This window comes from Balaenoptera borealis, assembly GCF_965194805.1.
Source record: "Balaenoptera borealis genome assembly, chromosome: 6".
NCBI lineage: Eukaryota > Metazoa > Chordata > Mammalia > Artiodactyla > Balaenopteridae > Balaenoptera > Balaenoptera borealis.
In genome coordinates, this window is record NC_138863.1 from 125978622 (window position 1) to 126005212 (window position 26591).

Below are 26591 nucleotides of genomic sequence, written 5' to 3' on the forward strand. Positions count from 1 at the left end.
TGGCAACACATGTTGTCATTTATTCATTAGACTGTGTTTCCAGTAAAGTACACATAGCTTTCTGAAGCAAAGGATAATTTTCCAAATTTTATGCTCAACTGTATAGTCTGTCTAAGTTAAACAATAAAGTCTTGAGATTTTATAACAAAAACTTATGGTTCTTTTTGAAACTGGGAAACTGTGATTCTGTTTTTCTATTCTACTGTGATTTCAATATAGCTGAGTGAAAGACCCATTGCAAGTGTTAACACCGAACATTTCTGGGGAAACTGACCTTTGACCCGGACGTCACTGTACCGCTGAAAGTGGTGGTATGCAGCTTTCCAGGGGTTCCGATAGTGACGGAGCAAAGTAATGGGAGGTCTTGGACGCACTGGGACATACCTCACACCTTCTTCATCTATTCAAAAGAGAAGAAAAAGAAGACATTAAATAGCTTACTATCTATTTGCAAAAATCTTCCTGGTACAATTCCTGCAGGTGAGCCGTAAGTGAAATCTGGCTATGTAAACAGCCTCAGGGATGGACCCCTGACTTAAGTGGGAAGCTTCTCGTGACAAAATTTAGCTCAAGTGAGCATTACCGATATACTCCTTGGGAGGAGACTTGCGCTTCTCTGCCTTCACCAGAAGACTCTTGGCAGTGGACTTCTCATCATCAGTGCTGTTTGTCTCCATCATATCCCCTTCTTCTGTTGAAATCACGTGCTGCTGCTTCCGAGGCTTTTTCCTTGGCGAAGCACCGGGTGGTAGGTCACTTGTAGGCATGGACAGGTTGTTAGCCAGCAATGCAAGAGACGGAGACACACTGTTGGTAGCCAGGGGGGGAACTGCTGTCATAGGAAAAAGGGTGCACACATGCATGAGAGCCCAAACACAGTGGAAAGTGTCACTTGATTTCCATCAGTGAGAAAGATGAGGAAGACAGGAAAGAGAGCTAACATTTATGGAGTCCTCTGACATGCCCAGCACCACGCTAAGCACTCCAACTGTGGCAGAGGCTGCCAACTGCTTTCTAATACCGCACATCTTCACCTCCCTTAGCACGAGCACCCCTCACTTTGAAATGGGCACACTGTCATTTGGCTGGAAGACCATATTTACTAGTCTCCCTTACAGTTCATTGTGGCCTTTTGAAATGAAAATACAAGTGCTCTGTAGCACTTCTAAGAAGTTTCCTTAAAAGAAAGAAGGCATGACCCACTCGTCTTCTTCCTGTGACCCTGGAACTCAGATGGGATAGCTGGAGTTCCGGCAGCTATCTTGAATCAAGAGCATGAGGGTCAAATGCTAGGGGTGATAGGAGCCTGGATCCCTAATGATTTTATGGAGTCCACATACCATGCCTGGGCTGTCTGCCTCAGGATTCGCTTCAAGGGAGACAATAAAACCTTACATGTTCAAGCCACTGTTTTTCAAGCCTTTGAGCATTGATTTCTAGGAGATAACCCATTAACTCATATAATCTTAAAAGTAATCTGAGTAAGTAGGCATTATATTATGCCCCAATTTAAAGATGAGAAAACGTGGCACAAATCACACTAGTAGGAAGTGGGACAGCTGGGAGCTGACAGAGGCAGTCTGGCTTCGGAGCCTGGACTACTTGACTACCACAGTCCACTGCCCCCAGATAAGCAGCATGCTTAGTACAAAGTTAACATCATTTGTTTGGGCTTGTATGGATCATGTACCTGGGGACTCGCAAAGCATGAGAAAGTTCTCCTCAACTCTTCTATACCATATATCCTTGGCCTATCCTTTCCCTCCACCCTTCCTCAGCCACCCACTCTCAACAGTCATACCCTTCACTCTGTCATCACATCTCAATTTCTAGCACCTGACTTTCCAGCCCAAAGATAGCCCAACTATCTTTCTAGGTCTCTTCTCTTAGTAACTTACCTCCAACAATTCCTAGACCCCATTAGGAACTATTATCCATTAATCATACCACTTATTTGCTGTCACTCATCCCTCAAATGTCCACTCTCTCATATCACTGGGTTTTAATTCTCCCATCAATTTTATTCACTTTATTCATTTATTGTCCTTTCTTTTGCTTCATTGTACTCACTGAGCAAAAAGCACAACAGGCTAAATCCAACTCTCCAACCAGTTTGCACCTGTGCAGCTGAGTGTAGCCAGAGAAAAACACACAGCAACGGGCACAGGTGTCCTGTTAGCATGCTCGCTGGCCTCGAGCAGGCCCTTGCTGCTGGACGATCCTCCCGCATCTGCCAAGTCCATTCACCCTCAACACCTCCTATACCACCCTGACCCTCAGCTATGACCCTGCTTTCTATCTTACTGGAAAACACAGAAATAATCAGAAGGAAATGTCCATAAATTCCCACCAGCTATACCCACTTACATGCATTGTGACCAGGCACTTCCTTTCTCTCTGTGATTTCAGCAGACACAGATTCCTTCACATACACAATAGGTCCCACCCACTCTCACCTCCTCAGACATCGCTCCAGGAAGTCATCTCTTTTTCCTGCATCATCACTTCTTTCCCCTCTATTGGATCACTCCCATTAACATACAAAACTCATTTGTCCTGTCTTAAAAGTAACTTCTCCCTGGCATCATTTCCCTTCAGATATTGCCCTTCTTTTTTCTAGCGCTTTATAACAAACTCTTCAAGTGCTGTTTATACTCACTGTCTCTAATAGTTATTTCCCAGCTTTCTCTTGAACCCACTCCCCATCATGCTGTGGCCAATATCATGACGTGGAAACTGCTCTTCTCAAGATCTGCATGACCTTCGTATTGCTAAATCCAACGGTCCTGCTCAGTGCTTACCTTACTTGATCTCTCATCAGTCGTGACCCTTGTCCTGGCTTTCTAGGACCTCATGCTCCATGCTTTGTCCCGATCACTCTGGCCCCTCCACTTAGTCTCCCCTTTGCTAGCTTCGGCCTCCTCTCCCTCCTCAAGATGCTGCAGTGCCCCACGGCTCAGTTCACAACTGCTTCCGTTTTTTTATCGGCGCTCATTCCTCAGATGATCTTATCCATTAAGATCTAACTTAATGGATAAGATTAAAAACTAACTCCTCATCTCTCCCTACACAATGGAGTCCCCCTGCACCCTCCCCTACCTCAGCTGCCAGCAACGCTATGCTTCCATACACTAAGACCAAAAACTTTATAGCTGCCTCTGATGCCCTTCCTCACACACAACATTCCATCTTAATAAAGAAATCCTCTCAGTTCTACTTCAATAATATATCTAGACTCTCACCACTTCATACTACTGGTACTGCTACTACCCTGGCTGAAACCTTCACTGGTCCCTGCAATTAACGCAGCAGCCTCTAAACACACTTCCTTAATTCCACCCTTGTTCCCAGTCTTTTTCCCACAGAGCAGCCAGAGTGGTCTGTTAAAAATGGAAGTGAGCTCAAGTCTCTCTTCTGCTCGGAACCCTCTAATAGCTCCCACCTCCCTCAGCAAAGCCGAAGGCCTTACAGTGGCCCACAGGCTCTCACAGTCTTGACCCTGTTTCTCTGAACTTGTCTATCCTGCTCCCCTCACTTACTGAGCTCCATCTACTGTTGCCTCTGCTATTCTTTGAGCACACCAGGCTTTTACATTTACTGCTCTCTTGGTCTGAAATGATCTTTTTCCAGATATCCTCATGGCCAGCATTTCATCTCTTTAATGTCTCTGTGCAAATATCATTTCCTCAGTAAGGCCTTCCCTTTAAAACGTTCTTAAAAATCACAGCTCCAGCCCTAACTTTCCCTTATATTTTGTCTCTACTTCATTTTATCATCTGTCGCCCTTGCTAGAAGGTAAGCTCCAACAGGATGGAGTTGTGCTTGTTTTGTACAAGGTTGCATCATCAGTGCCTGGTGACGAGCCCTACAGGACAAAGGCCGGTGCAGAGCCTTACGGTTTGAGGAAGGACTACTGCCAACTTCCTAGTACCGAGAGGTTAAGAGGAAGTATCCAGAACGTTGAAAGAGCAGATGAACAGCAAAAGTGAGACCATTTCCTTTCCCTTCCAGGGTTATCCACAGTACCTTTCAACTGAAGTGCTGAGGCTAAATATGGGTGCCATAGAAGGATATTTCCTGGCATAATAAAATGAAAATAAATAAGCAAATAAATACACAGCAGGTTTAAAAACTGTAGACACAGCATGACCACACCTCATAACTGAACAGATGGCATGGGAGATGGGGGCCTTCATGCCGAAATGGTAAGAGAGTAATACTGGGTAACTATGGGACAAACTGACTTGTTTTCCACTTTGGCTTTGTCTGTATTTTATAAATTTCATACACTGAATGTTACTTTTGTAGTCAGGAAAAATAAGATTCCACATAAGTTATTAAAATAACAGAAAACCAAACAAACAAAAAGAAAACTTTTTTAGTGACCTGCCTTCTACAAACTAGAAGTTTAGAGTTGAGAAGAGGGAGGGGGTAATGGTAGTTTTGAGATTTTACTAATCACAAATAAATTTATTAAGAGACTACTTTCTACAACACAAATCTTACTTTATTGCATACACAAGGCAACAAAAACTGGCAGGGAATACACTGTAAACTAATCAGCACTTAGCTATGATTGTATTGTGAACCCCTTTTACATGGCAATATTTTCTTAATGAATACAAGAAGCTATGTTTAAAGATATTCTTGGGGAAATAATAATCTTTTTCATGATTTTGGTTAGAAAATTAACTACAAAAGGGCAGCAATATGGTTTTAGTTTTCAAAAGGAGCGTAAATGCTTTCTTCTATCTATTAAAAACTAATGAAATACAAATTTCAAATGGGCATCAAGGTGTCAGGCTTCCTGGCTGAGGGTCACACAAGAGTTTGGACTCTGAGGAGAGTTAGGAAAAGGGGAAGAAGCAACTGCCAGCAAAGAGTATACTGTGAATGAACTTACCAGAAACTGGCCTCATGATGTCCACTGGTTCCACTTCTTCTTTAACTTTTATCTCAGGTACAGGAGGGCCCAAAACAGAGGAGAGACTGCTGCCCACAGCCACTGGCGGTGGAGGGGCAGTGGCAATGGTGGTGATGGGTGGAGTGACGGGAACTGCTCCAGGAATGGTTGGAAGGGCAACCGCTGGTTGTGACGGGGGGCTAGCTGCTGCAATCATAGTCGGAATGGCTGGTGGAGGCTGCTGAGCGGTGGGTGGGACTGCAACAGTGGGCTGATCGTTATTTTGATTGGACATGGTCTCCATAGACACAGTGACTGGAGTGGCCATCGATACGTGGATCTCTGACTTGGGTTTGGCACTGAAACACGAAAGCAAAGATGAGGTAGCAAACACAAAAAATTGCCTTAACCTGCATCATCTCAGAAGGTGAATATTTGTCCAATTCTTTTTGTACAACACACAGCACAACTAAAACTCTATTCCTTGATTTTAAAAGTTGAACTTTAAGGTAACTTTTAAAGGGAATTCAAGTTTCAGAACCATCCCCATCGTTTTTATAGGCAGTAATAAAATTAACTTAGGAAAAAAAAGAACATTTTAAAGAAATCAAAGTCACATCACTGAAAGACAACCAATTTTCATTACATTAGTGTATTTTTCCCTCCATTACTGTGTATGTTGCCTTAGGAGGTTTTTTTTTTTTTTAGTAACAACTATACTCACACTTCATATGTCATTTGTAAACCTACTTCTTATAAAACAGGAAACTCATGCACATGGAAAAGATCGAAAAGAATACAAATTGAGAATAACTCCCCTCCACTTCCAACACCCAGCCCTCTACCCAGGGTCACCACAACATTCCAGTATGTTTTACCAGAAATACTCCAGACATCTAAAGTAACTACAAATACAGTCTTCAAAAATGTATATTCTACTTTTTTCAGTTTTATAAGAAGTCATCGATGTCATTACAAATTCTTCTCAAACATTTTTTTTAAGTAAAATATTTCATTTGACAGCTGTAAAGCTTTACTGATTTATATTGCTGCTGCTGAAAATTTATATACTACTGCTGAAAATTTAGAATATCAAAAGCAACACAAGATAATACCCCTCAAGTTCAAGGCCCCAAGCAACAGGACTTATATAGGCAAAAAATTCAATATTGACCAAAACCTCACACCATATACAAAAATGAACTAAACAAGGATCATAAATCTAAATGTAAAAATGTAAAACTATAAAACTTTTATGACTGGAGTTCTTAGGTATGATACCAAAAGCACAAAAAACTGATAAATCGGGCTTCATCAAAATTAAAAACTTTTGCTTTGCTAAAGACCATTTTGAGAGATTGAAAAGACAAGGCAGAGCCTGAAAAATATATCTGCAAAGCACATACTGCATATATCTGAGAATATTATGCTAAGTAAAATAAGCCAATCACAAAAATACAGTCGGCCCTCTATACCCGCAGGCTCCACATCTGCAGATTCAACCAGCAGTGAATGGAAAATATTTAGAGACAAAAAATTCCAGAAAGTTCCAAAAAGCAAAACTTGAACTTGGTGCATGCTAGCTACTATTTACACAGCATTTACATTGTATTAGGTATTGTAAGTAATCTGGAGATGCGTAGGTTACATGAAAATACTATGCCATTTTATATAAGGGACTTGAACTTCCACGGATTTTGATATATGCAGGGGCGCAGGTCATGGAACCAATGCCCCGAGAGGGTACCGAGGGGTGACCGTACTGTAGGACTCCATTTATATGCGCTACCCAGAGTAGTCAAATTCACTGAAAAAGAAAGCAGAATGGTGGTTTCCAGGGGCTGAAATGAGAGACAATGGGGAGTTGCTGTAAAACAGGTATACCGCTGCAGTTTTGCAAGATGAAAAATATCTGGAGATTGGTTGCACAGCACTGGGAATATGCTTAATACCACTGAAATATACACTTAAGATGGTTAAAAAAATGAAAACAAAACACGTATCTAATAAAGGAGTTATATTTAGAAAATATAAAGAAGTCTGTAAACTCAACACTAAGAAAACAAATAATCCCATTAAAAATGGGCACAACACATGAATAATGAACAATTTGCTAAAGAAAATATTCAGATGGCTAATAAGCACACAAGAAAATGTTCAACACTATTAGCCATTAGAGACATGCAAAGAAAGCTTTGATGATATACGACCACACACATATCAGAATGGTGAAAATATAATACCCTAAGATACCAAGTGCAGGAAAGAATGTGGAGTAGCTATTTCTACAAAAAACCTTCTAACACTAATAAATGAGTTTAGCAGGGTTGTATAATAAAAGGATCTCCTATGTTGCAGGTATGAATTTTAAATGGTCCAGTTACCCTGGAAAACAGTTTGGAGGTTTCTTTTTTTTTTTTTTTTATAAATTTATTTTTATTCATTTATGTATTTATTTATTTTTATTTTTGGTTGTGTTGGGTGTTTGTTGCTGCACACAGGCCCTCTCTAGCTGTGGCGAGTGGGGGCCACTCTTCGCTGCAGTGTGCAGGCTTCCCATTGCGGTGGCTTCTCTTGCTGCAGAGCACCGGCTCTAGGCGCGGGGGCTTCAGTAGTTGTGGCTCGCGGGCTCCAGAGCGCAGGCTCAGCAGCTGCAGCGCACGGGCTTAGTTGCTCCGCAGCATGTGGGATCCTCCCAGACCGGGGCACGAACCCGTGTCCCCTGCATTCGCAGGCAGACTCCCAACCACTGCGCCACCAGGGAAGCCCTGGAGGTTTCTTATAAAACTAAAAATATACATGTACAATGCAACTCAGCAACTGCACTCTACCCACTACCATCTCTACACAACACCACTCTATTTCAGTATTTCATTGAATCTAAGTTGCCAACACCATACAATACACCAATATTTTGTGAACAACTTAAAAATACATTATTTAATGATAGGATATTAACATGCAGTCAATTTAAAGTTATATATTGATTTCAGAGACGTTGACATGTATATGTTTGATCTTACTTGTATCACAGCGTGTTCTGTATGGTTTTCGTTTTGTTTCTTTTAAAATTTTTGTTTACTTTTTTCATTTCCATCCTCTATGCCTACACTGTTTTCTGTTTTAACTGTACTTCATTCTGTGATGGTTTCTTCTAGATCTTTACTGAATTCTGTCCACTCATGTGTCATCTCTTTATGTTTTCTCATTTATTCTTGGGAGTCTTTGTTATTTCATCCTTGTGTTATGTTTCATAAAAGTGGTGGCTATTTTGTTAAGTAATTTCTATTCACAGTCAAATATTCTGTTATAAATTTCATCTGTCCCCTGTAAATGTTTTTCTGGTGCGTGTTCTCAGTGAACCAACTAGTATATTTTGTTGCTTTTTTCCTACTTTTTAAACTTATTTTCCCATCAATCCTTCTGTTATTACTCGTCGGTAAATGAGTTGGGCTATTCCAAGAAACAGCCATTTACGTGAGACTCCTTGGGCGTGGGAGGGTAGGAAAACTGCTCTTTCAGCTGGTTGTTTTTCACAATCCAAATACTCTCTTCTTTCAGGTGCCACAGACACAGACTGCCAACTGCAAATAAAGGCCAGCCTGGGTGCCTGTGTGGGGCCCACCCCACAACTTCTCTGAACCATACTAAGCCCAGGAAAGAGTCTGCAACAGCCCCTCCTCACCCAAGTTTCTGCACATTTTGCTCACAAGGGATAAACTTTTGTATTGATACATCACAGTGTGCTCTTCACCTTCATGAACTACTTTTTTTCTACCACTTTAAAAGTAACTCCATATGCTGCTTTGTTTTAAAAAAAAAATCTTAAACAACTGAAAATAAGTGTATTACGTTTGCAAAATTTAATATCTGGTGTGCAGGAAATGGGATGTAAAAAGGTAGAGTGATTGGAAATCAGAATTTAAACTGCACGTTTACTTTGACCCATCAATGCTACTTCCAGAAATCTATCCCTGAGAAATGTTTGCAACGAGGCTCAATGATAGATAATGAGATTCACTGTAGTAATGTTTATTACAGTGATAAATGGAAATAACTTAAATGTTCATTAACTGAGGACTTAATTATGGCACCAGCCTATCTGGGAACATCACACAGTACAGGAATACAGTCTCCTTTTCTGGCTTTGCACTTTCCTGACCTCTAAAGATGGTTATGTCCTAAGGTGTGGTCCTTGTACCACTTCTCTATTTATACTCACTGTCAATGGGAGCTTTTCCACTCTCATGGTGTTAAAGCATACATACAACATACCTCAGAGATAATGCAGGCTTGGCTCCAGACCACTGCAATAAAATGAATATCGTAATAAAGCGAGTCACACAAATTTTTTGGTCGCTCAGTGTATGTAAAAGTTATGTTTACACTATACTGTAGTCTATTAAGTGTGCAACAGCATTATGCCTAAAAAAACACAATATACATGCCTTAATTGTAAAAAATATTTTTTTGCTATAAAAAGCTAACCGTCATCTGAGCCTTCAGGGACTCACAGCAGTGACATCAGAAATCACTGATTACAGATCACTATAGCGGATATAACAATAACAAAAAAGTTTGAAATACGGTGAGAATTACCAAAATGTGACATAGAGACACAAAGTAAGCAAATGCTGAAAAAAAAAAAAAAAAAAAGGTACTGATAGAGTTGCTTGATGTAGGGTTGCCATAAACCTGCAATTTGTAAAAAATGCAGTATCTGTGAAGCGCCACAAAACAAGGTATGCCGGTACCTGCTTTAATTCCCAAATCTTAATCATCAGCATGGACCTCCATCTTCAATTCCAGAATTGTACATACTTCAGAAATATATATCCAGCTATGCACGTGACATCTCCACTTGGGTGTGTTTAACCACTTGGATATCTCAAACTAAAATATCTAAAAGTAAACTCCTGATTTCCCCCTTGCTATTTCTCACTTCAGAAAGGGTAATTCCTTATCTGTAGTTGCTCAGGCAAAAATTGGTAGCTATCATTGCCTCCTTCCCTTTGTCTCCACTCAGTTAGAAAATTCCGACAGCTGTACCTTCAATACATATTGCGAACCTGAACTCTTCTGAAGACATTTACTACCTCCATGCTGGTCCAAGCCATTAAGAGAGTCTAAGGTTTTATCATCTCTTACTTGGTCTCACTGCTTCCACTCTTGTCTTCTTGCAGTTGATTCTCAGCACAGCAGCCAGAGCAATCCTTTTAGAAATAAGTCAAATCATGTCACTCCTATGCCTTAGCCCTCTGATGGCACTCCTGTCTCACTCAAAACAAAATCCAAAAGATTTTGAATGGCCCACAAAGCCCTGTATACATAATCTGGGTCTCATTGTTATCTCTGAACTATTTTGTACAACCCTGCCCCTCGTTCTAGGCTGCTCTCCCTTGCTGCTCCTTGTTCATTCCTAATACACAGACAGTGCTTACTTCGCACAACACTGATATGTGTGACTTTCACATACATACGTGTAACTGTATTCCCCAAGTCCCCCGCCAACACTGTTCGAATTCCAGTTACTAGAGTATATTTATTAATTGTGAGTAACTTCACAAAGTGCAACCTTTGCTACTAGCTCTTCAGTCCACAAATCACTCTGTAACTCACAGACATGCACATCGCACATCACTTCTTCTGCAGGATGTTGCTGACTGGATGATGACTGCACATCTACTGCTCAGTTCATGCAGACAGCAAAGTGTGTAGTTGTGCTGTCTAGTTTCCTAGTGATAAACCCAGGTGAAATTTTACAAAAATGAAAGACTGAAAGAGAACTGGCCAACAGTGATGAAAACGCAGGAAAAAAATGTGACAAATCTAGAAGTAAAATGGGATGTGATTAGAAGATCTGAAAATGGTAACAGCAAAGATAATTTAGGATGAGACCTAGGCTTGTACGAAGCTATGGCATGGACCACATTGAGAAAGTCCAATGAATATAAAAAAGGTGGTAAAGTCACTTCATACCATCTTTTAGTTGAAACTGCAGTAGGATCAGTAAGCCACTATAGTGAAACGGAGTATTTACTTCCATTTTGGATTGAAGACTGTAAAAAAAACCCCACAACAACCCAATCACTCAGACCAAAGTGTTGAATTAACTGCCACATTGAAAGAAGATGGAAATTACAAGGAGGATTAAAAAAACCAAAAAAACCAAAACCTTTTACAGCCAATAAAGGCTGGATTCATTTTTTCAACAGTCAGCATTAATTTGATTAATGTAAGCTATCTGGTGAAGCTGCGAGCACAGATAAAGATGCTGCCGTGGAACGTGCACCCAGATTCCAAGGATTAGTTAAGGCAGATGGTTTGATAAAAGGATAAAGATGTCCCTGGGAGTGATGCTGGCAACAACCTCACATTAAGGAACTTCTGGAAATAATTTACAACACTGAAAAGACAAAGGATAGGGACTTCCCTGGTGGCGCAGTGGTTAAGAATCCGCCTGCCGGACTTCCCTGGTGGCATAGGGGTTAAGAATCCACCTGCCAATGCAGGGGACAAGGGTTTGAGCCCTGGTCCGGGAAGACCCCACAGGCCGCGGAGCAACTAAGCCCATGCACCACAACTACTGAGTCCCGTGTGCCACAACTACTGAAGCCCGCGCACCTAGAGCCCGTGCTCCGCAACAAGAGAAGCCACTGCAATGAGAAACCCGTACACCACAACGAAGAGTAGCCCCCACTCGCTGCAACTACAGAAAGCCTGCGCACAGCAACAAAGACCCAACACAGCCAAAAAATAATAAATAAATAAATAAATGCATAAATTCTTTAAAAAAAAAATCCGCCTGCCAATGCAGGGGACACGGGTTCGATCCCTGGTCCGGGAAGATCCCACACGTCGTGGAGCAACTAAGCCTGTGCGCCACAACTACTGAGCCCACATGCCACAACTACTGAAGCCCGCGCTCACAGTAACGAAGACCCAATGCAGCCAAAAGAAAAAAAAGACAGGATAAAATGTCAGGGCAGACCCAAACTTAGAAAGGAGTATGACAATTCACCAAAGCATAGAAGGACTCTTGCTCTCTGTATCATAAGTTATTCAATGTGAATAAGGGAAGCACCGTTCCAACTACAGTCGTCCCTTAATATCCACCCCCGCGGATACCAAAATCCATGGATACCTGTGGATGCTTGAGATGTGGAACCCTTAGATACAGAGGGCCAACTGTACTCTTGATTAGCTTTTATTTTTTTATTTATTTTTTCTTTTTCTTTTGGCTATGCTTCACAGCTTGTGGGATCTTAGTTCCCGACCAGGGTTTGAACCTGGGCCCTCAGCAGTGAAAGTGTGGAGCCCTAACCCCTGGACCGCCAGGGAATTCACACTTCATTAGCTTTTAGAAAGAAATAAAATACTTTAATTCTTAGCGCTTCTGATGTTCAAATTCCAGTGTACTAAGTAAATTTTAGTTTTACTATGTTTTTCATTTCCCTATGTATTTTAACTGACAGTTAAGAGAATTTTTGATACTTTCACAAATGTTTTTAAGGTCACAGAACAATTATAAATAACCATGCACAGTTTCCGTTTACGTGGTTATTTGCACATTCCTGCACTAATGCACAAAGTGGTGACTGCAAATACTCCTGCCTCAAAGTCTTAGTCCCTGCTCTTTCCTCTGCCTGACACAGTCTGACATCAGGGAGCATGTGGCTTATTCCTCCATGCTCTTAAAGCCTCTGCTCAGAGAGGTCTTTCTATAAGTCACCACCCCTTCCTCCCATCCCTTATATTCTGTTTACACTGTTTTCTTTTTCTTCACATATTTATTATTTCTCTACACTCACTAGATAGCAAGCTTAAGGAGAATGGACACTTTATTTCAGTCACTCTTATATCCCCAGATTCTAAAATGATACTTGGCACACACATGGCATTCATAAATTTTTTTTTGAAGCTTTATGAAGAAGTAGATCTAAATATATTAACATGGTAAGCTATTACGGATATAAGTATAAAATGCAGTATATAAAACAATCAACAAAATCCTGTTTTTAAGAATCTATCAACCTATCTACACGTGTATGTAGAAAAAGACGTGGAAAGATGCTTAACAAAACTTTAACCAATCAATATTACTGTGGGGAGTGGGACTGGAGAGGGGGGTGGAGAATAGGACGATTTTCTCTTTATACCTTAAATATTTTTATATTGTCTCATTTTCTTTTCCAAAATATTACTTTTAGAATTAAGGAGATAAAGAGTAAAGAAAACAGAATGTATTAACTATTGTCATGATGCCATTTTCGATAGCAACAATAACTGGGTGTTCACTATGAGGCAGGCTCTGTTCACAGTGGTTTAAATACACAAGGAGCCTATGAGGCAGGTGTTATAAGTATGCCCATTTCATAAATGAGGTAAATAAGGATCAGAGAGGTTGAGAAATGTGTCCAGATCTCATAGCTAGAAAGTGGTTCTTTCAGATGCACACACTAGTGGTTCTTTTTAGAGGCAAATGACGTGAAGTCTGCGACATGTATTAGACTTTTCTGTCCTCAATGATGTGCTCACCCTGCAGGCCTAGGCGACCCAGACGTACTCCGCATAGAGCTCTCCACTCGAGGGCTAGCCACTTCAGGAGGCTGAGGAGGAATGAGGGTTTTCCGAACTGCCATTCTGAAAGAGTAAAGAGACAAACCCAGACGGCATTAAAGGACAAGAGCTACACATTTGCTAAGTGTACCTATGGCTAGGAATTTTTTAATGGATTTTCAAATTTTATCAAAGTAATGAAGGCAGATTATTTAAAAAACCAAATAGTACTAAAATGCTTTTAATAACATACAGCAGATCCCTTCCCCCTGCCTCCCCGCTTCCTGCCCGTCTCTCTTCAGGAAGCAACCATTGCGACTCTTTTACCTGTTTCTTCTACCTTCTACCTACACATCTCCTTTGTACTTAATATTAAAATTTAGGGACTTCCCTGGTGGCGCAGTGGTTAAGAATCCGCCTGCCAATGCAGGGGACATGGGTTCAATCCCTGGTCAGGGAAGATCCCCCATGCCGCGGAGCAGCTAAGCCCATGCGCCACAACTACTGAGTCTGTGCTCTAGAGCCCACGAGCCACAACTACTGAGCCCACACGCCACAACTACTGATGCCCTTGCACCTAGAGCCCGTGCTCTGCAACAAGAGAAGCCACCGCAATGAGAGGGCCGTGCACTGCAACTAAGAGTAGCCCCCCTCACCACAACTAGAGAAAGCCCACACCTACAGCAATGAAGACCCAACGCAGCCAAAAATAAATAAATAAATATATAAAACATAAATAATAAAAAATTTAAAAAATAAAATAAAATTTAAATCTGTTTAGCAGTTATAATCATTATTGTACCTATGTATTTATATTGACCTGAGGAACTGAGTGAAAACAGTTGATCAAGGTAGCCAGTGATCAACTGTGTCACACAGTAGAGAGGCCACGCGTGGCTCCGACTGACAACTAACTACTGGAGCTTAGCAATGTGGAAGTCATAAGTGATCTTGACACGCTTAGTTTTGGCAGAGTGGTGCAAGCAAATGCTAGAAGAGTCGGTCTGAGACAAAATGGCTAGAACATTCCACTTTGCAATGCCAAATCATGAATGGATGCAGACACTGATCATAAGACTGCTAACATCTCAAAAAGGCTGACTTCCACACAGCATACTTCCCCTGATAAAAAGACTAAACCACCAACTTATGAAGGAGTCTTGCCAAATGGGAGAAAAAGTGAATTTAACCAAGCCTTTAGATTCAAGCAACAACTTAGAGAAAATGTGGAGGAGAGAATAACAAGTGAAACTAGGCGATGGGGGTAGTGGGTTGAATTGTGTCCCCTAACATGATCCATCCGAGCCCTAATCCCTGGTACTTGTGAATGTAAAAAAAATAGGGTCTTTGCAAATGTAATTAAGTAGATAAGATCATTCTAGACTTAGGGTAGGTCCTAAATTCAATGATGGGTATCCTTTTAACAGAAAGGAGAGGGAGATTTGAGACACACAGACACAGAGGGAAGGCCATGTGGATATGGAAGCAGAGACTGGAGTGACGCATCCACAGGCCAAGCAACACAAAGGACTGCCAACAGCCACCAGAAGCTGGAAGAAAGGCATGGAGTGGATCCTCCAAGAGTGTTCAGAAGGAACCAACCCTGCTGACGTGTTGACTTCAGACTTCTAGTCATCAGAACTGTGAGAATAAACTTTTGTTGTTTTAAGCCACCAAACTTGTGGTAATTTGTTATAGCAGCCCTAGGGAACTAACAGAATGGGGATGCAATCGACAAAGTCAGGGAGAGAGTTGGGAGGGGAGAGGAAAACTCTACAGGACAAAAGACCAAGTTTCTTCAACACACAAACTGTAAGGAAAAAAGAAATGGAGGTAACATATATTAGAAGAGTCTTAATAGACATATCGACCAATCGTAATGTGTGTACCTTATCAGAATACAGACTCAAATAAATAATATAAAACAAAACAAAATTTGTGACATTTGAGATCACTGGAAGTTTGAACAATGACTAAATATTTGATAACATTATGGGGTTGTTACATTTTTTATAGTACGTATTTCAATAAACACATGCTGAAATATATACAAATATATACAAACAAAATGACGTGTTCCCTATGATTTGCTTCAAAATAATATGGTGGAAGGTGGTGGATAGGCATACAGATAAAACACGAACTGATAAGTTAATAACTGAAGTTGAATGATGGGTATAAATTCAGATGTTCAAATTTGTATGTTTAAACCTTCCACAATAAAAAGTAAGAAATAAACAAAAAAGCAAGACCACTCAACCCCCCATCCCTCAGTACAAACAAGCCCTCCAAACCCCTAAAAAGATACACTACTATAAACCCACAGAATGACCAAACTTAAAAAAGAGTGCCAAATAACAAGCGTCGATGATGATGAAGGCGAGGACCCCACTGCTGGTGAGAGTGTAAATGGGTACAGACACCTGGACAAACTGCTGGCGTTACCTGCTGGAGCTGAAAACGAGCACAGCCCACATCCCAGCAAATCCCCTCCGAGGTGCATAACAGCACTGCATTTATGGATGCATCAAAGGTGATGCACAATGATGTTTGGGGTAACATTATGGCCCTAAACTGGAAATAACCCAAATATCCATGGTTAAACCATGGTATTCTCAGACAAGGGCATTTTATAGAACCATAAGAAAAGTTACAATTATATGCAGTAACATGGATGAATCTCCCAAAACCAAGTGAAAGAAGACGGACTCACACAAAAAATGTATATGATTCTATGGGAGCTCAAAAAGAGGCAAAACAAATCCACAGGGTAAAAAGAAAAACTGGTTAGTAATCTTTGGGAGAAAGTGCTGGTAATGTTCTGTTTCTTGACTGATACAGCAGTTATACGTTTGTGCTAACTCATTACACTGTACATACATTATCTGTGCAGTTTTCTACACTTCAGTGAAAGTGCTGAAAGAAAGAGAGACTGGAAGAAGTGGAGCTAGCAAATAGAGACAACGCCTTCATTTTCATTGCAAACAGGAGCAAAAAAATGGGTTAGAGAGCGGAGCAAAGTGGAAGAAATGACAACAAGTTTATACTTTTTCATGTGAAGGATCCACTAACAAGAAAAAACCGATGGAGGAGAGAGGCAGAAGAGCTGGGGCACTGTTCTCACGGAGGTGAGACAGGCTGCAATCAGGTGCTTTGGAGAGATGCCCCCAGAGCTCACCTCTGAGTGCTGAGCCCGCCACTGAGTGATGGAGGCGGAGCAGGAGACAGGCAGCCAGGTAAGTATGTGATAGCTAGTTTGTGAACTTCTCTTTTGCTTGTTTCCATTTTCCCAAGAAAATAGCAGAAAGAAAAAAGCAGGCGGCACATTCATTAGCTACAAGTGGATGTGGGAGAGGAGGCGTGGAAGTCTGGAAAGCAGCAGAGGTACACGGGTGTCTGGAGGAATGGTCAAGGCCGGCAGACTGTGCTGGCCCGCTGTGAGGTCCCAGGGGAGGTGTGTGAGGTTAAGCAGGACGAGGCAACACTCTGCTGCACGCAGGCAAGCGGCACAACACAACTTAGGCAGAACGTTGGATTTTAACTCTGATTTTGACAAAGTGAAGAGGAGGACAGGGAAGCTGAGGCTGTAGGCAAGGAAATGACTGCAACGGACCACAGACTCTGAACCAGGGAGAGCAGACAACGAGGCCAGGAAAGGCAGTGAGGAAAAGTGAAAGGGTGGTAAGGACCAACAGACTGAAGGCTCCCAGCTGGGTCTGGCTGGGAGTCGCTGCCAGGGACATGGAAAGAGAGGCGGGCTGTGGGACCCTAGGGTACAGAAAAAGCTGCTGAGCTTTTGTGCCGTGGAGTGCTAGCACTCATGGGTGTGCCCTGCTGAGGGAGGGCGGGTGCAGAGGATGCGTTCAAGCAACTGAGAGGCCAGAGAGCTGGGAAATCATTTCTGTTTACATTAAAGTTGAAGACGGTATGACACAGCCAGACACTATGTACCTTCTGAAGGACAAACACAGACCCCAAATCAAACCTGAATCTGTCCCACAAGGTAGCCACCAGCCACATGGGGCTACTAAGCACTTGAAAGGTGACAAGTGCAACTGATGAGCAAGATTTTTAACAATATTTCATTTAAACTAATTTGAATTTAAAAACGGTATTTGATTCAGTTACTGGAAAACTTTTCAGTGTGTCTGGATTAACCTGGCTATGTGAAACTACTTTTTCAATTGCGAATTTTATGAAATCTAAATACAGACCAGGAAGCATGTCTGCTGTTGAGAAGGACGGGCCTGAAAGTGGCAGTGAGGCTCAAAGAGGACAGCTACCCCACCCCCAGGCCCAGTGACAGGAAGGAATGGGGAGGGACAGACAGCCACCACCCTGCGGAGAGTCGAGGAAGTCGAGACCCCAAAGAAGAGCCAGGTTCCAATTAAAGCAAGAAGCCATGCTCAGAGAAGAGGTCAGGCCACAGGGGACTCAGATGATGACAGACGATCTCAGAGGGCACAGCAGAAGGGACTTTGGAGGTGACGAAGCATGGGAGAAGGGGCAGATCTCATTTTGTCCAGTGCTGTGAAATTTCAAAACATTTTATCTTGGTGCCAGTTTGCATCCATTGCCATCTACTGTACCGAGCATTTCATGGTTCGTTAAATCAGGAAACTCCTACCCTTCGGTTCTGGTGATTTTCTATGAATTATTTTTAAGTCATCCCTCTCCTCTTGTCTCATCTGTCTTGCTGAAACCCCATCACTTGGAGGCAGGATCTCCTGAACTGGTTCTTTAAGTTTTTGGTCTTTTCTCTCCTATTCTCTCTCTCTCTTTTTGCTCTACTTTTGAGAGGTTTCCTCAGTTTTACTTTTCAAGTTTTCTACTGACTTTTTGATTTCTGGACACATTCTTGTTCTCGGAATGTTCCTTCCGTGGAGCACGGCCTTCCTGTTTCATGGATGCAGTTTTCTTTTGTCCTTTGAAGATGGTACTGACAGTGTCTGTCTCTGTTCTTGTGTTCTTATGTTTTGTTTTTAGTTTTATTCTCCTTGCCTAGCCTCTGCATCTTCCAAGCTGCTTTTTTCAGTGTGTTCACTGTGGCTTCTATCTTGCATTGTTAGAAGAACCCTCAGATACCTGATATGCTTGGCTGCACGCTCATGATGAGGCGTGGGGGGACTAAAAAGCTGGTTGGAAGCTCTGAGCTTGTGGCAGGGCTTGTTTACTTTAAGGGCAATCAGAGCCCTGTCCTGAGTGTCCTTATACCCCTACTGTCGGTATCCTTAGCTCTTTCCCCTCGGGCTGGAATGGCCCCTAGAAGGAGAGTACAGCCATCTTCTCACTTTCTGCCAACAGAGTTAAATTCAACTGCCAGGGTCGTGTCAGCCACGAGGGAGAAGTCTCAGCACTCCACACAGGCTTGGTCACCTAATCCGTTTTTGGTACAGCACCATGCCCTTCAATGTGCTGGCTAATCCCAGTGGACCATCTACAGAGTTCACTGGGGTTAGAGAGGAGGGGCAGTGCACCCAACAGTGTGGGTAGAGAAGGAAAGGCAGAGCTCTAACCGCTTTTCAGACAGATTTCAGCCCAGCCTTTTACCCCCAGTTCTTCCTGCTCCTGGTCCTTTTGGAGATTCACAATTTAAACAAGGATGGTTCTCATCGTTCTTCTCTGCAGACTTAATGTTCACCTTTTTCACAGCTAAGGGAGCGAGTGAGCACTTGCCTATTTGCTTTCCAGCTTCAAAGTCGTGTTGCTGTTGTGTCTTCTCCTATTCTCCCCATCCCTGTGGGTTTATAATCTTTTTTTAAAAAAATATTTATTTACTTATCCACTTACTTATTTTTGGCCGTACCGTGTGGCTTGTGGGATCTTAGTTCCCCAACCAGAGATGGAACGTGCGCCCTTGGCAGTGAAAGCGTGGCGTCCTAACCACTGGGCCACCAGGAAATTCCCTACAGTCTTTTTAAAAAGCCTCTTTACTAAAAGTTCTGTAGGGTTTTGAGAGGAAGAGAAATTTAGAAGTGCATATTCCATCTGCCATCTTAACTACAAGCTCTGCCTTGTGTTTTCATTGATATGGTTACTGTGTCATGGACTTACTATTAAGACAGAGACTCTGGTCTCTGTTATGGCAGAGCACATACCTTCCCACCTATGACCCACCAACTCAGAAGCTTATATGACAACACAGAACACTATTTGCTACTAAATATGACCCTTAATACACTTGGGAAACTGTTTGCCCCGAGCAACAATTCATTTAGGACAATGAGGAAAAAACACACAGCACACATTACTGTGCCTAGCTACACAAGCCTGAAGAGTTCCGTTCAAGCTACTTTAGGGGCTCTAGGATTAAACTCTCAGAACCAGAGAGAACTCCTAAAAGTACGTAATACGCAACACATGCTTACAAACTGACACCCAACTGACTCCTGGATTCTTACCATCCTGCAGTCTGAGCTTGGCAAGGCTCTACTGAATAACCCGGTGGTCAAGTTATCTTGGAGGAAATTGAGTTTGCTATCAGCACTGGATTACTGCCTACTGCTTACACCAATTATATCCAGAAGTAGAGGTGTCATTTGGCACTTCTGGGTCTACTCACCCATCTGTGGCAGGTTTCTTCCGGAGTATACTTGGCCGTGGGGACGAGCCCTGGGCTGGAGCGTTGGTGCTCGCACTCTGGCTGTGAGTCTGCACCACAGTTGTTGCTGCCGGAGCAGCACTGAATGGGTTGCTAATAGGGTTGGCTACAATTGTGGCTCCATCTGCCAACACCACTGCTGGAGGACAGGAAAGAGCAATGAGGAGAAGGAAACGGAAGTAATGTTACTAAAATGTCACATAAGACAAAGAACAACGATCAGACCACCACAATCAAGAGTATCCATGTTAGGACTGTCCAATGTCAAGAAGATGAGGGATAAGGACAAAAGCAGATGGCAAAGTGGGAGAGGTTACAAAGTCTACTGATGCACCATTAAGAACCTCTTTTCTCTGCTCTACAGTCATAATTACTAGTAAGTGAGATAAGATACATAAAATATATAGTATACTGCAAGAAATGTTCTGCTACAGTTTTTTGGTGAAATACCACCACCTCTCAATTCCTAATAATGGTACCAACATTCCAGTCTATCTTTACAGCTTTACAAACAACTCCAAAAAAAATCTTAGGGAATTCCCTGGTGGTCCAGTGCTTAGGACTCCGCACTTCCACTGCCAGGGCCCAGGTTCAATCCCCGGTCAGGGAACTAAGATCCCGCAAGCCGTGCAGCACGACCAAAAAAGAAAAAAGAAAAAGAAAATCTTGAAATGGAATGAGAACACTAGTCTTATAAGGTGAATGTACTCTCTCAACTAAGAGCTCTTTTAGACCACTTCTCCCCATGTGCAAATGCATGTTAGACTGTTTATGTACGTAGTTTCTAATGCTTACAAAGACCCTGACAGGTAAGTTCTAAGCAACTCATGTTACAAAGAGAAAATTAAGGCCTAGCGAGCTTACTTGAAACCACAAGGCCAGCAAGTAGCAGAATCATGATTCAAACCCTGTGTACCTTTTCCCTCCACACCAACTTCCATGTAAAAAATTAAAATTACCTGAAGTCTTTCCTTCAGGCTGAGGCTGTTGGGTCCCTATTGGTGCAGGCTGAAGTCCTTGGGTGCTGATTGGGGTTGCTGAGTGAATTCCCTGTGTGCCTATGGGGGCTGGCTGGATCCCTGGGGTCCCAATGGGAGCTGGCTGGATCCCCTGTGTACTGATGGGCGCTGGCTGGATCCCTTGGATATGTCGAGCGTGGGATGCATCCACTGTCATCAACTGCATGGGGTTCAGGTGGACGGTGGACGCCACCCCAACTCCAGTCTGAGCTGTGATGGCAGAGTTTGGAGCCTGAGCTGAAACTAAAAATGATGCAAAAAGTGACAAAAATGTTAGCTTTGATTAGCACAGTCCACATAAGGAGAAAAACACTCAAATCAAAACAATTTTTCCACTGTTCAAGATCTAAACTCCCAGTTAAAAAAAAAAAAGTGCTACATAAACTCTATACGTTGAGGTTTTTTTCCCCCTACTTCCACCAATTTGATACGATCTCTCTGCAGATTGCTAGAAATAGCATTAAAATGAGAAAAAAGCGATCATTTATTAAAAGCCAAATGTGAGCCAGGCAACTATGTAAGTAATTAATATAAAACTTCTGAGATACATCCATGCCTCCAGGTCAAGAGTCTTTGCTTTAATTGATAGAACCACTATCACAGGCACTTCTGAAATACAGTAGTTGCGAATTTTAAATTCCAAAATATGCACTGAAGAGAGAATTAACTTGTCCTTTTATCTATCAGGCAAACATATCATCGTGCATATTAAAAACGAACAAACAACAAAACTGAAAACAAAAACATTCCCAGGAAGCGACAAAAAAAGAAGGGATTTCTCACTGTTTGTGGAAAGAAAACAAACAAAAGACTTTTCTTCTCAGTCATCAAAACAATCTGGAAAAAGATATAACGTATCCCCATGTTCACTGCAGCATTATTTAGAATAGCCAAGATATGGAAACAATCTGTGTCCATTAGTGGATGAATGGATAAAGATATGGTATATATATCCATACACACATAATGGAATATTACTCAGCCATCAAAGAAGAAAAACCCGAAATACTGCCATTTGTGACAACATGGATGGACCTAAAGGGTATTATGCTTAGTGAAATAAGTCACAAAGAGAATGACAAATACCGTATGATCTCACTTATATATGGAATCTAAAATGCAGAAAACAAAAATAAACCAAGCTCTTGGATACAGAGAACAGACTGGTGGGTGTGACAGGCAGGGGTGGAGAGTGGGCGAAATGGGTAAAGGTGGCCAAAAGGTACAAACTTCTAGTTATAAGATAAATAAGTCATGGGGATGTAACGTACAGCATGACGACTATAGTTAGCAATACTGTATTGTATATTTGGAAGTTGCTAAGAGAGGAGCCCTTAAAAGTTCTCATCACAAGAAAAACAATCTTTACCTGTACGGTGACAGATGTTAACTAGACTTGTGGTGATTATTTTGCAATATATATAAATATTGAATCATTATGCTGTACATGTGAAACTAATATATGTCAATTATACCTCAATTTTTAAAAAATAATCTGACTGAAAACGTTCTATAAACCACAGAGATAAAGGTTTAAATTATTATTATGCATAAGAAAAGTATAGTGAAAAGTTAGTACATGTAAATTTATAGTCACGGTTTATAATTCTTCCTTTGTAAAATACATACATACACAATTTCCAGAGCGTTATAGCTTCTTCCTGAGAAGTGTATCTGTGCTATTTCTGTTAAATAACAGTTTTTGGTCATTTGCCTGCTGTTGAACCTGCAGTCTAGTCACCACTCCAAGCCTTGTTAAGATCCAATCTTATTTCACACTTTGTGTTCTCACTCACACTATGCTCCTGCCCAAACCAAACCACTCTGCTCTGACCACATAGTCTAGCTAATACTTTATTCACAGACAGAAAAGTGCTTTTCTCCAAACCCACTACGGCTCTGCCCTATACTTCCTGAAAGATGCTTTCCAAATGTCACTTCCTTCAGGAAATCACTCCTGACCTCCAACCCTACCTCCTCAAGTAGAAATAACCTCTTACCTCAGAAGCAGCATGGCTTTGCTCAAGCCCCTCTTTTGAGATTTAGCATATTATAGTATCTCTTCATGTCTAATCTTCCAACTAGACTCTAAGCTTGTTGAAAGCTGTTTAAAAGTCAACTTTAGAAATAGAGCCTAGCATAGGACCCTACATAAAGTAGGGTTTCAATAAATATTCAATAGGATACTGTAAGCTGGTTACTAAATCATTTTTTCATTTGTGTCCATCCATGTTTAGATTCACATGTCTGAGAGATAATATATTACCTCTCATCTGCACCAACAATGACAGTTTGATCCTGGAAGAAATAAAGTATTGAATGTACTATTCATTTTTCTGTGTATCTCTCAGGGCTACGGCAGTGATGAAAGGAGAATAATGTAGAGAAACAGATGACAGGCAGGATCCCCAACACTTGAGACAGTGCTCTTATGAATGGATTTTTACAATAAAGGTTTATATAGAATGACAGTGTCTGCATAGTTGATTCTAGGTCAAGAGAGACTCTGCATGCCCTTTTCAGCTGGCTAGCATTCAGAGAAATACACAGTGGTCATGAATGACCTTCTCCAGAAAAGCAAAATGACTGCACTGTTATACAAGTTATCAATTGGCCAAGGTAGTAGATGAAGGAGAGAACCTGAAGGCAAGTGCTGTTACTGATACAGAGACTTAAGAATTTTCAGCAATTAGTGTAACACACACACGCATGAAATTTACTTCCTAATTGTCAACATGCTTCTATGATACTTTTTGCATCTTACTTTTGGCAACAATCAATTAAACATTATTCTACTTTATAAGACTGTTAATAAAAAACCACTGTTATGGGCTTCCCTGGTGGCGCAGTGGTTGAGAATCTGCCTGCCAATGCAGGGGACACGGGTTCGAGCCCTGGTCTGGGAAGATCCCACATGCCGCGGAGCAACTAGGCCCATGAGCCACAACTACTGAGCCTGCACGTCTGGAGCCTGTGCTCCGCAACGAGAGGCCGCGACAGTGAGAGGCCCGCGCACCGCCATGAAGAGTGGCCCCCGCTTGCCGCAACTAGAGAAAGCCCTCGCACAGAAACAAAGACCCAACAACACAGCCCAAAAAGAAATAAATAAATAAATAAATAAATAAATAAATAAAACACCATTATGAAGTTCCTTTAAAAAGAAAGTTTTGAAAAACAAACACCCCCCCACCCCCGGCAAAAAAAAAAAAAAAAATCAAAACACACACATAGAACAATGTAGAGATGGAGGAACCTATTTTCAAAGCTATTTAAACCTCAGTATTGGGACTTGCCTGGTGGCACAGTGGTTAAGAATCCGCCAATGGAGGGGACATGGGTTCGAGCCCTGTTCCGGGAAGATACCACATGCCACGGGGCAACTAAGCCCATGCGCCACAACTACTGAGCCTGTGCTCTAGGGCCCAAGAGCCACACTACTGAAGCCCGCGCACCTAGAGCCCGTGCTCCACAACGAGAAGCCGCTGCAAGAAGCCCATGCAGCTCAATGAAGAGTAGCCCCCGCTCACCACAACTAGAGAAAGCCCGCACACAGCAACGAAGACCCAATGCAGCCAAAAATAAATAAATAAAATAAATAAATTTATATATATATTTTTTAAAAACCTCAGTGTTTGAAAGTTTTAGACTAGCACTGTCCCAACGAAAATATAAGTCATACATGCAATTTCAGATTTTCCAGTAGCCACATTAATAAAGTAAAACGCAGGCCAAATTAATTTTAATGACATATCTTGTTTAACTCAATATATCCAAAAATTATCATTTCAAAATATAATCACTATAAAAGTTATTAATAACATACTTTACATTCTCTTTTCCATATTATGTTTTCAAAATTCAGGGTACATTTTACTCTTAAAACACGTCTCAATTCAGAGACTAAATTTCAGAAATATTCGATTTGTATCTTGATTCCATAAAATCTACAATTTTGGAAAAAGTAGTTGCATATCACTAAGTTGCTCCAAACATATTTGAAATTTCTCTCATTTTAATTAAGTAAAACAAAAAATTCAGTTCTTCCTTTGTGCTGGATCCCCTTCAATGCTCAACGGCCACATGTGGGCGCAGCTGCAGTCCTGGACGGCACAGCAGACAGGCAATGGCCACAATCTGACAACCTGGCTTTCTTATGCCTGAAGTGAGCTGAGGGTCTCACAGGAAAAGACTACACAAATCCTGAGGTTTAAGTAGTATTGTTTATTCTGGATTGGCAAAAAGAACACTATTCACCAAACTGGATAGTGAATTTTGAGCATAACTGGACTAACATTAAAACACAACAAATAACCCACAAAACAACAGAAGCCCCATAAGAGTACAGCTTTATTTGTTTTTAACTGCACTTCCATTTTAAAGGATAACAAAAACTGTTAACATAATTATCCTCTGGGTGGGATAAAATCATGCTACTATCACTAATAAGTAACAACTTTTTTAGATGTCAGGGATGGTGATTTACAACCTTAAAGCTTCAGATTTCAGCCTTATCTGAATCTGAAAATAGAAGCTAGAGTAATTAAATCTATACTAGAAATATTCACTGATCAATTTCTATCTCATTGCATGCAAAAATTAAAATGTTAAAAGTCATCTTAACAGTGGGGCTCATACCTGGATATTGTCGAATGGTGGACACAGAGCTGGTGATCGGGGTGTAGGTGTGAGCAGCCAGTGGGTATGCAGAAGGTGGGTACGTTGGCAGAAAGTACTGGAACTGAACAGGAACAGATGGTCTATAGATGGAACACAGATAATATGAACCACAATGGTTTTTCTTCTTTCCCTTCAAATGATCCCATCCCCTACAAACTCTTTTTACTTTTAATTGCCATACTAACGTTTCCCAAATTGCATCCCAAACAATTATATCAAAGGATACAGACCTAGAGAGAGTAATATTTTAACATGGATGGACCTAGAGATGATCATACTAAGTGAAGTAAGTCAGAGAGAGAAAGACAAATACTATATGATATCACCTACAGGTGGAATTGAAAATATGACACAAATGAACTTATTTACAATACAGAAACAGACTCACAGACATAGAAAACAAACTTGTGGTTACCAAAGGGGAAAGGGGCAGGAAGGGATAAGTTAGGAGTCTGGGATTAGCAGACACAAACTACTATATATAAAATAGATAACAAGAAGATCCTACTGTATAGCATATATATATATATAAAAAACTGAATCACTTTGATGTATACCAGAAACTAACAACATTGTAAATCAACTGTACTTTGGTAAAAAAAAAAAAAAGAAAAGAAAAAAACTAATAAGTATTTTTATACACCACAATAATCAAACAAGAATATTTAAAAATGATCCAATTCTGAAATTACTCCATGTGCACTCCACCAGGTTCTCACTGTGGGGTGGGAGAAGGGAGATACAAATACAGAATGGGGGAGGTAATGGGGCTGGACCAGAGATACCAGAATGTACTTAGTCTTTAAAATGTTATATACTTCCTACCTCTGCC

The 26591-nt window shown here is 41.3% G+C and overlaps 1 protein-coding gene across 6 annotated transcripts in view; it reads right to left on the minus strand.

The window, feature by feature from the left end:
• The window catches only part of SAP130 (Sin3A associated protein 130), a 72481-nt gene that overhangs the window by 19844 nt on the left and 26046 nt on the right, over positions 1-26591 (minus strand). For 4 of the 6 annotated variants that reach the window (XM_082396626.1, XM_082396625.1, XM_082396621.1 and 1 more), the window contains 7 exons: positions 25718-25839; positions 21023-21325; positions 20025-20202; positions 13442-13546; positions 4904-5262; positions 584-832; positions 275-400 (listed from right to left, as the gene is read on the minus strand). In XM_082396626.1, coding sequence (XP_082252752.1) covers positions 275-400; positions 584-832; positions 4904-5262; positions 13442-13546; positions 20025-20202; positions 21023-21325; positions 25718-25839 — 1442 coding nt within the window. The remainder of the gene's footprint in view (positions 1-274; positions 401-583; positions 833-4903; positions 5263-13441; positions 13547-20024; positions 20203-21022; positions 21326-25717; positions 25840-26591) is intronic. The other 2 variants (XM_082396624.1, XM_082396623.1) reach the window with 2 other exon arrangements.